The 13,860-nt window shown below is 52.6% G+C and overlaps 2 protein-coding genes across 2 annotated transcripts; one reads left to right on the plus strand and one right to left on the minus strand.

Annotated features, from left to right (window-relative positions):
- The first annotated feature begins 4,414 nt into the window (after positions 1–4,414).
- Positions 4,415–9,413, plus strand: GNB3 (G protein subunit beta 3). Its single transcript, XM_054188256.1, has 9 exons — positions 4,415–4,471; positions 5,046–5,084; positions 5,260–5,366; positions 5,478–5,541; positions 5,658–5,820; positions 5,926–5,992; positions 6,934–7,135; positions 8,265–8,481; positions 9,307–9,413. Exons 1-9 carry the CDS (start codon positions 4,415–4,417, stop codon positions 9,411–9,413), a joined length of 1,023 nt encoding a protein of 340 aa, XP_054044231.1.
- A 1,380-nt stretch (positions 9,414–10,793) lies between these two features.
- On the minus strand, positions 10,794–13,729 carry CDCA3 (cell division cycle associated 3). The gene is made up of 5 exons (XM_054188258.1): positions 13,572–13,729; positions 13,363–13,492; positions 13,076–13,285; positions 11,596–11,717; positions 10,794–11,180 (listed from the first exon to the last, which is right to left on the minus strand). The coding sequence occupies exons 1-5, from the start codon at positions 13,683–13,685 to the stop codon at positions 11,040–11,042; spliced, it is 717 nt and encodes a 238-aa protein (XP_054044233.1). The 5' UTR covers positions 13,686–13,729; the 3' UTR covers positions 10,794–11,039.
- Positions 13,730–13,860: the final 131 nt, after the last annotated feature.

A 13,860-nucleotide genomic window follows, 5' to 3' on the forward strand; every position in this document is an offset into this window, starting at 1 on the left:
TGCCTGAGGTCACCTTGGTGAGCCCGGCACTTGGGACACTGGGTTTCTTGGTGTGACGCTGCGGGGAGTTTTTGTACGTGAGCTGATCCCATCTGAGGACGTGGGAGGGGGGAAGATCGCGGTGGGGAAGGAGTTGCGGTTACTGCTGAGATGTCTTTACGATGATGAAGGGCTTTGCACGGGATGGAGTTGCTTCTTCTCCCCTTGGCAGGTAAATCTCACCAGTTTCCATACTGGAACAGGAAGGTAACACCTCCCCCGAGGAATCTCGCACTCGCTACCAGTACACAGCCCTGCGCTCCCGGTGCGCCCCTGTGCACACCTCTTGGCAGCTGGCTGCTTTTCTGGACGGAGAAGGACCCCTCAGAGAGCAAGGAGCAGAGCAGGGTAATTTTACCCTGGCCTTTGATCTCCATCACAGGAGAGGAGGATCATCTCCGTATCCGGCTCTGCAAGGAGCCCAGGGTCACCAGGGCGAGCATGCAAGGCCAGCCAGGGATTACTCAGAGACCCAGGGATGCTGCCTATTAATACTCAGTCCTCCCTCCTGCACCTTTCCCTTTTCTATTTACAGCCCTCTGCCAGGATCCCCCAGAGGGACCATTCCCTCCCCAGTGTGGGGGAAGCTACCCGGAGGATAGGAAACGAGGGGGTTCACCTCCCCTTTCTTCCCACCCATCACTTGCGCCCCGATCCCCACGAGGGAGTGATGGTGGGTATGACCCTGCACCTCTGGGGTGCAGGCTGGGCCCCCACCACAGGCGAGGTGCAGGAGACGTAGTCGCTGCCCTGAAAAGTTGTGGCGTGACAGCAAAAAGGCAGGAGGAGGATAATTCCAGACCCTCCTCAGCCTCGCACCACAGTTGAGGCGTTTGGTCTGCTACGAGTGGACGCCCAAGGGCTGAGGGGGGTGTCCGGTTGCCCACGGACAGGAGGGCTACGGGAGGTGCCTCCAGCAAGTTTGTCAGAAAAGGCAGGAGGGGAAAAAACTGTCATGTTGGAGAGCAGAAGAAACGGAACGTGATTCCAAAAGCCAAGAACTGTGAACTGGGTGAGCGCAGCCAAGGCAGAGCTGAGAAGAGGGCTGGCATGAACCGACGAAGCCCAAGTTCTGTTTGCCCGGGCTGTGCTCCCCAGTGATGCTTGTAGGAGGCACAACTCTGGACCAGTGCTGGTGCCAAGGTCCTCCTGGCAGTAGCTCTTTGCAATGCTGGAGTCGTGGTGGTGAAGTGCTTTTTCAAAGTTACCGAAGGACTTGGTTTCCTCCACTGCTTAGTGTCCACCTGAAAGAGCCCTTACTTCCAGAAAGCACTGAGTGCACACCATTTAGAAGCCTTTCCCATTAAAACCAGGCTGGGCAGCTACCACGAGCAACTGTGAGCTGATCCGTGAATCCACAAGAATGTGCATCCCTAAGGTCCCTCTGGTCGTGGTAGGAACGTGCCTTGGCCAGACTCCCAACTCCATTCCCCTTTCCTCTGTTCTTCCCCCATTTGTTTCCCCCGTTTCCTGTCCTAAATTTACATGACCATGACAAGCTGCTCTTTTGCACACCTGCCGTGGTCCTCCCGGGAGGCACCTGCACTCCGCTGGGGACTGGGTAACTCACTCTCCACAAATTGCATCGGGACGTGGTGGGTGGAGGCGACAGGAGAAGCTGGAGCTATTATTATCGCTCATCTGTGGCTCCTTGTCCTTCTGAGGCTGAGAACAATTCCCAACTTCATTTAGAGTGTTCCCTCAAAGGGATTTAAAGGTTCGGACAGAGTCCTGAACCTGAGCTGCACCTTCTCTATATTTAGCCCTTTTTATCCGTCCTCAACGTCGTGCCCCTGCCCTTTGATCTGCCTACTGGCTCCGAAAGCCCCTCATCTGCTTGTGCAACTTCACAGAGCAGGCGCCTGTGAACTGGCGCTCCCATGATGGTGCCAGGCTTGAGAAAGAAACACCCAGGGAAGGGAAAAGAATGGTAAAAAAAGCAGGAGAGGTGCAAGGAAGACTGGGGCTCCGATGGGCAGTGAGGAGGACATGTCCAGCCAGCTTCACCTGGGGCAGAAATTGGAAGGAAAAGAGAACAAGGCTTCCATCTCCATGCAGGTTCTGAGTGGGCAAAACCAGAAGTCCACAATGACAGATTAAGGCAGGTGGATGGACAATGATCTCAGATGGCCAAAGGCATGTGAAATAACAGCCTGCAGAGCTTGGGGACCAAGCAGAAGAGACTGGAAGGAGAGAGTCAGAGTGAAGAGGTGGCCCAGCAGGGAAAGACAATCCAACACTTAGGGTTGATGGAGGGAAGGTAGGATCAGTCCTAAGGAGAACAAAGAAAGGGGAAGATGGGGACCACACTTGTAGGGATGGTCTCCACAGGGTGTCTGGAAGTTCAGGTTTGCCACTTGGTGTGCTAGTAGGCAACAACCAGAGCTGGCCACGGTGTCCACAGCTTGAGTGTACGCTGAAGCTGAGGGTGAAATACCCCAAGGTAAGGAGGATGTGCAGCCTCCTGCTGAAAGCTGCAAGGCCTTCCCCACCATCTTCCCATTCTGTCAGTTAGCTGAGAGATGGCCTGGGGTGCCTAGCCCCTTCCCAAAGGAGGAGAAGTGCATGCAGGTGGGCCTCCATGGCCAGCATCACTCAACCAGGTGCAACTATGCATCCTTGCTGGGAGGAACACCCTCATCTTTGTTCTGTTCAAACAAGAGAAAAAACAAACTATGGATAGGGCTGAGCTCAGGTGCTGGTCTGTCCCCATCCTTCAACCAGGAAAGCCACAGAGACATTCAGGGGAAGGGATCCTGGAAGGAAACCCAAAGAGCTCTATGAAGCAGCAAGCAAAGGTGGGACTTGGGAGCCATCTGCATGTGGTTGCCCACAGCAAGAGAGAAACCTAGCATGGAAGAACCCAAAGCCGTGTTGGCTGGAAAAAATGAGGCCTTCAGGCAACAGGCCAGAAGGGGATGGAGGTGATGTGACCCACAGGGACTAGGAGAAATTCTGCAGGTGCTGCTGTAGTATTTCTTGGCCTTGGGGCAAAGCGCTGGTTCTAATGATGAACAACACCTGAAGCACATCTGGACACCTACCCAGGAGAAAGATTAAAGCAATTAAAGACCAGGTTTGCCTACAAGAGTGGGAGATACTAGAATCGCTGGTGAAGTTTTAAGCGCACGTAACAAGAAAGAGAGAACCAAACAGAGATGCTGTATAATCATATGGTGTACCTGCATCTTGAATATGGATTACAGTTCTGGTTCACTGCTCTCTCTGCAAAAACATATCATCTATACTCTGTAAATAACTGAAAAGGTCTTGGAGAACAACAGAGGTAACAGGATGTAACAGCTTACATGGGAGGAATGACTAAGTGTGCTCTGCAGTCTGGAAAAGAGATGGATGAAGACGGATATGACAAAGATCTATAAAATAGCGAGTGATGCTGAGGTGAATAGAAAATAGTTATTCACTGATTCTTCCAACTCAAAAGCTAGGACCACCAAGTGGAACTAGTGCCATTGAGGAGTAACAGAACCAGGGATTTCTTTGCAGAGCCTGCCACTAAGCTGTGGAAGTCGTCACCGTGGGGTACTGAGGATGTCAAACTTTGACATGGGCAGAAAAATTGTGTGGACAAATGCATAGAAGAGAAGTCAATCAAGGACTTGCGTACAGTAATGCTGCTTCTAGCTTTGGATGTCAGTGAAAACCTGGGGCTAGGAAAGTAGGAGAAATACCACTATTTGCTTATGTTGTTCTTAGATCCTTCCCTAGGCATTCCCCCTTCCCCTCCTTTTTTTTTTCTTTTTTTCTTTTTTCTTTTTTTTTTTTTTCAAATGGGAAACTAGGAGGGAACCCTGACAGAGCCCCTTGACAGCCCCCAGATTTCCTTGATGGTCAAAGAGTTGGTGGGCACTGCCTGGTGATGCTTTGCCTAGGATAAACGATGGGAAATAGCCACTGGGCTCCCCCCATAAAGTTTCCTCCTCCTGGAGCTGAGATGGACAGCTTGGCCATGGAGAGGGAGAACCTGATGAAGAGGACCCAGGGCACGGTAGTGCTTGGAATGAAGAGATGAAAAATAAAGAGGTGAGGGGACAAGCGTGTCCAGAACCTCAGCAAGAGGCTCTGGAGGTCTTCAGGTTCCCAGTGTACATGTAAGGAGGATACAAGACCAAATGGACCTTTGATCGGGCCCGAGGACAATCTTCCCAAACCCTAAGGGGGGCTTTGACCAGATACAGCACAGCATTACCAAGTATTCAGCCAAGAAATCGTTGCTAAGCCTTTATCAGAGATGCCTACATTTGCATAACCGAGCAGTCATATTCTGCCTTTCTACCTCACACCTTTTTCCTTTGATTTGTTTCCCCAGAATCAAGGCTGCCCCACGTGGAGGAGCCACCCCTAGGTCAGAAAGATGGGGGAAATGGAGCAGATGAAGCAGGAGGCTGAGCAGCTGAAGAAGCAGATTGCGGTAATGCTGGCAACAGTCATGAAACTGCTGAGAGATGTCTACCCCCCCATGTCTAAGTTCTTTTCCTCAGTCACAGCTTGGAGTTGAACTTTCTCCATCTAGATCCTTGGAGCCCCCTGCAGTTCCGCACAGCCCTTTAAGTGCTAATGGAGATCTTCATAGCATGGTGGGGGGAAGAGCGGGGTGGGAAGGGAGAGAAGAGGGGACACTACAATAGTGAGAAGGAAGTGGCCACCGGCATTGTGTCTGCAGGGGGCCAAAAAGTGTACTATGTCCCCAGGAGCTTCTCTGCCTGGGAGGCAGCTGGTGTTCTGCCAGGCGGGAGGATCCATGGAAAGGGTGTTGCATGGGGAACTGGGTGCTGAGCAGCTTTTGTCTCACCTTCCTGATGTCTGACTGGTGACGAGATGCCCTAGTTACAGACCAGGATCCCCCTGTGCTGGCCACAATCCAAACCCAGCAAAGCCACAGTTCCTGCTTCTAGAAGCCCCCAGGCCATGCCCCTGAATTTCACTTGCCATTGCCTTCATCATGTGGCTTCTTTTCTGTCTCATCTGCTCCGTCTCTTCTGCAGGATGCCCGGAAAGCCTGCGCAGACACAACACTTGCTCAGGTAAGGGACAGGACAGGCTGGGAGGGTGACTCTGTGTGTGGGGTCAGTGAGCACCACTCCAAGGGGGACTCTCTCCAGTTGGGAATCAGAGTTAGGAGGGCAGAGATGTGGGGAACCGTAAAGCTCCTGCCAATCCAAGATTAATTCTTTGTCCCCCTCCCCACTCTTTCCTCAGATTGTGTCTGGAGTGGAGGTTGTTGGCCGCATCCAGATGCGGACCCGAAGGACCCTGCGTGGGCACCTGGCCAAGATCTACGCCATGCACTGGTCCACGGACTCCAAGTGAGAGGGATGCAGCTGGCCTGCTGGGTGCAGGGCAGCACGTGGGCATGAAGGGCAAGAAGGCTCTGATGGGAAGAGAGCTACTAACATGGTCTTGTTCCTCTCTCACAGACTTCTGGTCAGTGCCTCACAAGATGGGAAACTGATTGTGTGGGACACATACACAACCAACAAGGTAGGAGTCAGACGGCTGCGGCAAACTGGGATGCTGGAGTGGGTTCCCTCAGAGCTACTGTCCTTGCCCTGCTCTCTCTGCTGCCAGAGCCCCAACATGGTTTCTTCTCCTCCCAGGTTCATGCCATCCCTTTGCGTTCTTCCTGGGTCATGACCTGTGCCTATGCCCCCTCAGGCAATTTTGTGGCCTGTGGGGGCCTTGACAACATGTGCTCCATCTACAACCTCAAGACTCGTGAAGGCAACGTCAAAGTGAGCCGGGAGCTCTCAGCCCATACAGGTGTGTGTGCTGCCTGCTTGCCTGCACCCTGGGTGCCCTCTGCTTCCAAATCTCATCCTTCTAGCCCTGCCCTGCTTCTCACGTTTGCTTGTTCCCACTTCCCAGGTTACCTCTCCTGCTGCCGATTTCTTGATGACAACAATATTGTGACTAGCTCTGGAGATACCACATGGTGAGTGTTATCTTCTGCATCCTAGTGACACGATGCACCTCTGGCTCTTAGAGGCACATCACACATCAGCAAGGGCAGTCCTTTTGCTCTGCAGCAATCCACTACCTAAGGACAAAACTGCTTCTACATGGGGAGGCCACAGAAAGCACCTTAGGAAGCCAGATTCGTTCTCCCTTCCCTTGGCAGAACAGGTGCTTCTTTTCCCAGTGGAGGTCAGGTCAAGATGCAGGTCTATCAGTGAAGCAGTACGGACCGTGTCGTCAGCTCTCACAAAGCACAGTGTTATTCATCCCAGAACAAAACATTGTGAATTTATGTGGAGCTCACATACGTGCTCCACTTCTCTAGTCTTGCCTGCTGTGCAAGAGACACCTGCAAAGCCAGTGCCTGGATCCTTTGGTTCCTGGCTCTCAGGTCTTGCTGTGCTGTGACTTTGAGCAACGCCAAGACATTATTCACCCCCATCCCATCCCAACACTTGCTTTGGAAGAACCTCTTGACTGAGGATGAGTCAGGATGTGGCATTTCCATCAGAGATCAAGGTTACACGGGGCTTGTTTGGCTGTAACGTGGGATCCCGGTGAACACGTCCCGTGCATGCTACAAGCGTGGATACAGCAGACCTTTTCCAGCTGTTTGCCCGTGGGTCCCTCTTACCTCCTCTCAGTATTCCATTCAATATTGTTATAGAAATACGGCCAAACCTCACAGACCCCCAGCTTTAGTCTAACACTGCTTTGGCAAAAGGTATGACCAGCAGCAGCTGTGAAGATATCTCCTGTTGTATGCAGCTGGCTGCTGCCATACTCTGGCCCGTTTTCCCATGCTGTGGCCAGGCCCATGACTTCCCTCCTTTTGTTTGTGAGTGGGACATCTCTTCAGCCCAGCTGTAGATCTGTCCTGCCTGGGTTGGCTCTGAGAACTTCTCTCCTCTCCCACAGCGCACTCTGGGACATTGAGACAGGGCAGCAGAAGACTGTGTTCCTGGGTCACACCGGAGACTGTATGAGCTTGGCCGTCTCCCCAGACTTCAAACTCTTCATCTCTGGGGCCTGTGACGCTACTGCCAAACTGTGGGATGTGCGGGAGGGCACCTGCCGTCAGACCTTCTCAGGGCACGAGTCCGATATCAACGCCATCTGCGTATGTATGCTGCCCGCACGGTGGTGGGAAGGCAAGGAAAACAGAGGGTGGACCAATTCTGAAACAGGGTCTTGGGACAAGGTTGAAAGAAGCTGTCAGTGTCATGTGGGGAACAAGGGTCACAAGAGACCTTGGGCCCATGATCCGGCCTGAAGCAGGAGGAAGGGCCTGAGTTCACTGAAGTTTGGAGGCTGGCTCTTCCTGGGAACTGGGGCCCCAAAGCTTCTAGGTCTAACTCAAAGCACTGCTTGGACTCAGCAGTGGTATTTGGAGCTCAGCACCCTAACACAGGTGCTGGTGCAGCTTTGCTCATAGCAGCTGCTGGGAACCATGGCTCAGGCATGCTCCAGAAGCCCTGGCGCAAGACACAAGTGAGGCAGCAGGAACACCTAACTCAGCTGAGGGTCTTGGTCAGCTACAGACAGCAGAGGTGGGAACCTGGGATCACAGGGAGACCTTCTGGAGATGAAATCTTCACAGGAGCCAGCACAGACATTTGGGGGCAAGTATCCCCCTCACCGACAAGGATTCAAACCAGAACCCTAGAGGTGGCAGGACAAGAAACATGTCAGTTTAATCCCATGTGGCCAACCAAATGAGTCTGCCAGCTTCCCGCAATGTCTGCTGCTTGAGCCACCCTCCGCTGACTTCAGTTAGCACAGCTTTTCTCACCTGTCCCATGGCTACCTTGCCAGCCATATGGCTTTCTGCCATACCTGCTGCTGAGGAGCTCTTTTTTGCTCCTCAGAGCTGGGACACAGAAAAGGGGTGTGTATGAGAAGGTTGGGGTATGAGGATCAGACAGAGGAAGGCTCTCGTAGCTCTGTATCATGCCAGACTCCATCTTGTCAAGCCCCGAACTAACAATTGGAGTTAAAGAGACAATAATCCTTCCTCAAGCACTGGGACATCTTGCAATAGCTCTAGCCCCTAGGTCACTGGCTTTCTCAAGGTGGAAGGGGTTTATTAGGTCTTAGGAGAAGCATCAATCTCCCCCTTCAACTTTTATGATCCAGTGTCTTGTCCCACTGGGTTTTCCTACCTCCATGGCTTACTGATGGTTAGGAGAGAGGTGAAGTGTTGAAGAAATCTGTAAGCCTGATTAAAATCTGGTGTGTGCCCTCCTCAGTTCTTCCCTAATGGTGAAGCCATCTGCACCGGCTCAGATGATGCCACCTGCCGTCTCTTTGACCTCCGGGCAGACCAGGAGCTCATAGTGTACTCCCACGAGAGCATTATCTGCGGAATTACATCAGTCGCCTTCTCTCGCAGTGGGCGCCTCTTGCTTGCTGGATACGATGACTTCAACTGCAACATCTGGGACTCCCTGAAAGCAGAGCGTGTGGGTGAGTGGCTCCTGGAGGTCCCTCTTTCATTCCCTGCAAGGACTTCTGTCCCTACCAAGGCAAGGAAAAGGCCTTTATTTTTTCTAAACGGGACACATCATATACTGACTGAAACCCAACAAAGCTTCCTCGCACTTAAGGAGCACAACATAACTAGTACAAATCTCTTTGGTGTAGAAGAACTATTGTTTCTCGCGTTAAGGAAGTCAAGCCTTTAAACAGCATTGTTTCAAGGGGGAAAAGATCATTAAGGTTCCTGTTAGCTAAAACTGCTCACAAGCACCAATAGTATTTCCTACTTTCTCCTAGCCTCTGCCCTTTGCCAGTTCCATCTACTTACAGTGCCACTTGGCCACCAAGCACCAAGCTGAGCATGGACCTGGGCTTCCATCCAACACCTTTGGATACTCTGTCATAGTCATATACAGAATACCATTTTTCTTTCAGATGTGGCCTCTAGCCTCTGAAAACTTATAACACACCCACCAATGCTATTTCTCAGTCTTATCAAGGACGCCACCCTTAGTCCCACCATCGCTCCAGGGTGAAAGCAGTTGTATGAGGATTCAACTAGCCAGATCTTCCCAAGAACATTGTTCTTTGGCCAGTCCCGTGGGTGGTGGTTGTATGCCATGCACAAATGTTCTTCCACAAGTTTGTTCTTATTAGCCTGATTGTAACACATTGTGTAAGAGCAGACAGCGCGATACACAGGGGTGTAGGTACGCAGCCTGCGATGCGTGTCCTCAGTGTGGTCAACCCCTTCATCTCTCCCAAGACCCACTTCTTTTTCCTGACCTTTCTTCTTTCCCCCCCGCCCAACAGGAATCCTTTCTGGCCATGACAACAGAGTGAGCTGCCTGGGGGTGACGGCAGACGGCATGGCCGTTGCCACCGGCTCCTGGGACAGCTTCCTCAAGATTTGGAACTGAGGATGGCAGCAGAGAGGGAAAGAGCAGCGGAAGCAAGGCCCACAGCCCGAGCCCATGCAAAGAACATCGTCAGCTGAGCACAACAGAAACGCCTACCTACCACTCCCCCTTGTCTCTAGACACAGGTCACTTGTAGGGGTCTCCTAGAGTGAAAGAGAAAGGAAAGGTTGGGGAGGGGGAGCAGGGGGAGCTGGGGAGCAGGAGCACACATACACACTCGCCCTTCTCTCCACCTCTAAAGAGGCCCAGCAGCTTCCAGCGGGCTTGAAGACCTACGAAACACTAATTGTTATGTCTCAGGAGTTTACAGCACAGTTCAGACACCCCACACCTCCCATCAAACACCTCCACCCACATTGACACCCATCCTTCGGAGGACCCCTCCTCGAACACCTCTATCCCAGACTAAGCTCTGCCCATGATTTAACTCCACCTAGCTTCTCTGCACAGCTGTCCTATACCCCTGCAGACAGCCTCAGAGACGCACTGAATTTGAGATTCCTTATCATGCAACCTCAATCAAAAAGCTAATGTAAACTGGGCTCATTTTCCACTGGGGAAGACTTAGCTCAAGTCTTATCTATGCATAAATGGGGGAAAGGCAGCCCCTGCCAGAACACCAGGGAATATTATATTTATTCTTCCTTATTGTCTGCTTCTTGCTGTTCCTTCTCTTTTCGCATCACCCCTGCATTGTGTGGTGACCCTGTTGACCCAGTAGCCATCAACCCCTGTTTTCAAGTCTGTTCTAGTTCTTCATAGCCCAGGCAAATAAAGAAAGCTTCACACAAGCACTGCAGGCTGTGTTCTTTCCAGCATCACAATGAGCTACTGTAAACCTAACTCTCCTCCTGTGAATACTGCCTACCGACCCCATCCGGAGAACATCTCATCTGCAGGCCTTGCTCTACCTCAAAGGCCCCAGGGTGGGGTGTTCCTCATGTATGTTTTAGAGGAGAAGAGGTTGTAGTGACTTATCAACAGAAGGTAAAGATATTAACACACCATACTATCTCAACCTATTTTGGACCTCACCCTCATGCCAGACCCTTACAATAGGCTGCAGAGCTTTGTATACATTAGTTTCAGGGCAGCGTAGATGCAGCAGAACTCCAGAAGGGACACCTAGATAGATACATCAGTCTCCTGCACAGAGCTGCAGCTTCCCAGCCCACTGTGTAGTACGTGGGTTCAGGGTCAGACCCTCCTCAGCACAGGTCTATGGTGGCACGTTACAGGCAGGGGACATCAGAGTTTTAGGGCTAATGGAAGGTTGAACTATTTGTCCCTGAATCCTTGTCCCCAAAGAAAACATTGCACTGGGCAAGCAGGGGACTCCTACTGTCCTATCAGGACACAGATACAGTCAGCAAATGTTTATATAAATTTATTCGCTACAGGTAAAAACTCTACAGTAAGTCAATACAGCTGATATACAATAGAAGAGCCAAAGTCTGTACTGTACATAAGACACACAAAGAGAGATAGTGTGCTCTTTCCCCAACAGGGATAGGCGAGAAGAGCGACCACAAGTCTGGAGTTTCAGTCTGTTGCAGGATTTCTCACCCCTAGAAGACTCTCCAAACATAGAAGTAAATTACAGCAAGATCTTCAAAAAGCAAATCTCTAGTTCTCCACAAAAGGACACTGTTGGTTCTCTTTGTTCAAGTTACTCCAAGCACAGTTCCCAGATTTGACACTCCTGCTTAGATCCACTGCCACTTCCTTCTTCTCCCCAAGGTTCTCTCCCAAGACATGCCTCTTACCCTAGAGAAATTAAAAAAAAAAAAAAACAAACAACCCCAAACATACAGTGTAAAACACAACCTAATTGAGGGTTAGTTAGTTCTCAGTGGAACATGTAGCCCATTTTCAGGCCATTCGTCTTTGGCTCTCTTATGAAAGTATCTAAGAGCGATGGACTTCTTTCTACGGCCTGAAGAGAAAGGATGCATTGAAATGGGCAATATCATCATAAGGCCAAAGATACAGACATTGAACAAGACTTGGAGGCATCCAGGGACAGAACTGAACCACAGAAAAATACTTCTGAAGTTACTAGGCTCTACAGGCCTAGGAGGCCCAGTTCCAAACTGGGGCTCTACAAAATACAGCATTGAAGGATTTGTGGGGTTTTTTTCAGCCCATTCTCCCTCCCAGAGTATGAATCAATAAACTTTACCTGGCGAGGTGCAGGAGCACTGGGGGAATTATCATCTTGGAGGATGCTGAGGGGAGAGCGGCCAGTTCCACCAGATGTTGCCATGATTTTGTTGTTGGTCTTGCGTCTTACAGGCTTGCTCCCTAGTGACAGAAGGAAACATGTCAGTTTGTCATGACAGGAGTACAGGGTCCTGGATTTTAAATGCATCCTGGCCTTCATGATCTAGCTTGCTTGCCTTGCACAGCAAAGATTGTTACCCAAGGACTTCCAGGTAAAGGGATCACAGAAAGGTTGAGGTTGGAAGGGACTTCTGGAAGGGACTTGCTCCAGCAGGGCCACCTAGAACCAGTTGCCTACGACCATGTCCAAATAGCTTTTGAATATCCCCACGAATGGAGACTCTGTGACCTCTCTGGGCAACCCGCTCCAGTGCTTGGTCATCCTCACCGTGAAAAAAAAGTGTTTACTGATGTTAAGATGAAGTCTCCCGTGTTCCAGTTTGTGCCCATTGCCTCTGGTCTCTCACTAGGCACCGCTGAGAAGACCCTGGCTCTCCCTTCCTTACACCCTCCCTTCAGGTGTTTACACATACTAATAGGATGCCCCTGAGCCTTCTCTCCTCCAGGCTGAACAGTTCCAGCTCTCAGCCTCTCCTCATAGGAGAGATGCTCAGCACAGAGTTTTCTGAAACATGATCTATATTAAAGGCTCTCAGCACCACTCACTCATAGCACTTACAAGTGCTTCCCAGCTCTTCCCAAGGAGAAACACCAAGCCCCCACTGAATAGGCCTCCTCAATTACACGCCTGTCTCAGAGAGCGGAAGAGCTGACATTTACCTCTTCAAGAGGTACGTTTACCTCTTGATTTTGACTACCGATTGAAAATGTAGTTTTTCAACTCCAGACAGAAAACAGTTTGAATCCTAGAATGGTTTGGGTTGGAAAAGACCTTAACACTCATCTAGTTCCAACCCCCCCTGCCATGGGCAGGGACACCTCCCACTAGACCAGGCTGCTCAAAGCCCCATCCAACCTGGCCTTGAACACTTCCAGGGATGGGGCATCCACAGCTTCCTTGGGCAACCTGTTCCAGTGTCTCACCACCCTCGTAGTGAAAAATTTCTTCCTGATATCTAACCTAAATCTACCCTCTTCCAGTTTGAAGCCATTACCCCTCATCCTATCGCTACATGCCTTTGTAAAAAGTCCCTCTCCAGCTGTCTTGTAGGCCTCCTTCAGGTACCGGAAGGCTGCTATAAGGTTTTCCAGAGACCTTATACCTTAAATAGAAGGACAGTTCCCAAAGGAGCCTCCCATCTGCCAGCTGCAGAGCCCCAAGGCCGGGCTACCCGAGGCTGTGGGAGGCAGCTGACCGGAGCAGGGAATGGACAAAGTGTCCGTAAGGAAGCAAGGCTGGAGAAGGCAGAGGCACCACAGGGTGTTGCTACCAGGCCCGGGGGGCTGCGGGTACGTTACCCCCCATACCAACCACTTACCCGAGGAGAAGCCAGGCCCAGCAACGCGGGCTGGCCGAGCCGGGGCCGCGCTGGGAGAGGGTGAAGGTGGCCTCTCCGCTTCTTCCCCCGAGGCGGCGGCCGGAGGCGGGGGGCTCCGCCGGGCCGGCTCCTCCACTGCCGCCGGCTCGGGGGGAGCGGCCTCAGCCCCAAAGGCTTCGCTGAGCTGCTTCACCAGGTGATCCACGCTGTCTGCCGGGGATGGATGGAGGTCGGGGTGAGCCGCCGGGCTAGGCCGGGCAGCCCACCCCTCCCGCGGCCTCACTCACCACTCGAGACGGCTCTCATGGGCGTGCGGGAGATACCGGGCGTGGGCGAGCGCGGGTCCCGGTCCTGGCTGGTGCCCGCCGCCAGCTCAGCGGGGGCGGGCTGCGGGCTACCCACCGGGGAGCTCACCACCTGCGGGAGAGAGCAGGCGTAGGGGCGGCGGACCGTGGCCGCCGAGACCGGCCGGCAGCAGGGGAAGGAGGACTCCTACCTCGATGGGCGTCCGCAGGATGCCGGCGCTGGGCGAGCGGGGGTCGCGGAGGTGCGCCAGGTGCTTGTTACGGGGGGCGATGGGGGTAGCCGGGGCGCTGCCGGAGACCCCCATGGCGGCGGCGGTCGCCCGGCCGCGCTACTTGCCCCGCCCCACCGGCCGACCGCGATTCAAATCTCCCGCGCAACGGGCGACACCGCCCCATTGGCCCCCGCGCGGAGGCGGGGCCAGCCCCCCTCGCCCCGCCCCCCCGGTCTACGGCAGGGATGCACAGCCCCCGCCCGGCACG

The sequence above is a fragment of the Rissa tridactyla genome, chromosome 1, assembly GCF_028500815.1.
Source record: "Rissa tridactyla isolate bRisTri1 chromosome 1, bRisTri1.patW.cur.20221130, whole genome shotgun sequence".
Lineage (NCBI taxonomy): Eukaryota > Metazoa > Chordata > Aves > Charadriiformes > Laridae > Rissa > Rissa tridactyla.

What these genes read in the sequence shown, in the direction of transcription:
- CDCA3 (XM_054188258.1), bottom strand. Translation starts at nt 13,685, where the DNA reads ATGGGGGTCTCCGGCAGCGCCCCGGCTACCCCCATCGCCCCCCGTAAC. An exon ending in TCCTGCGGACGCCCATCGAG is followed by an intron (nt 13,493 to 13,571) that starts GTAGGAGTCCTC and finishes TCTCTCCCGCAG; the next exon opens with GTGGTGAGCTCCCCGGTGGG. An exon ending in CATGAGAGCCGTCTCGAGTG is followed by an intron (nt 13,286 to 13,362) that starts GTGAGTGAGGCC and finishes CATCCCCGGCAG; the next exon opens with ACAGCGTGGATCACCTGGTG.
- GNB3 (XM_054188256.1), top strand. Translation starts at nt 4,415, where the DNA reads ATGGGGGAAATGGAGCAGATGAAGCAGGAGGCTGAGCAGCTGAAGAAG. An exon ending in CAGACACAACACTTGCTCAG is followed by an intron (nt 5,085 to 5,259) that starts GTAAGGGACAGG and finishes CTCTTTCCTCAG; the next exon opens with ATTGTGTCTGGAGTGGAGGT. An exon ending in ACACATACACAACCAACAAG is followed by an intron (nt 5,542 to 5,657) that starts GTAGGAGTCAGA and finishes TTCTCCTCCCAG; the next exon opens with GTTCATGCCATCCCTTTGCG.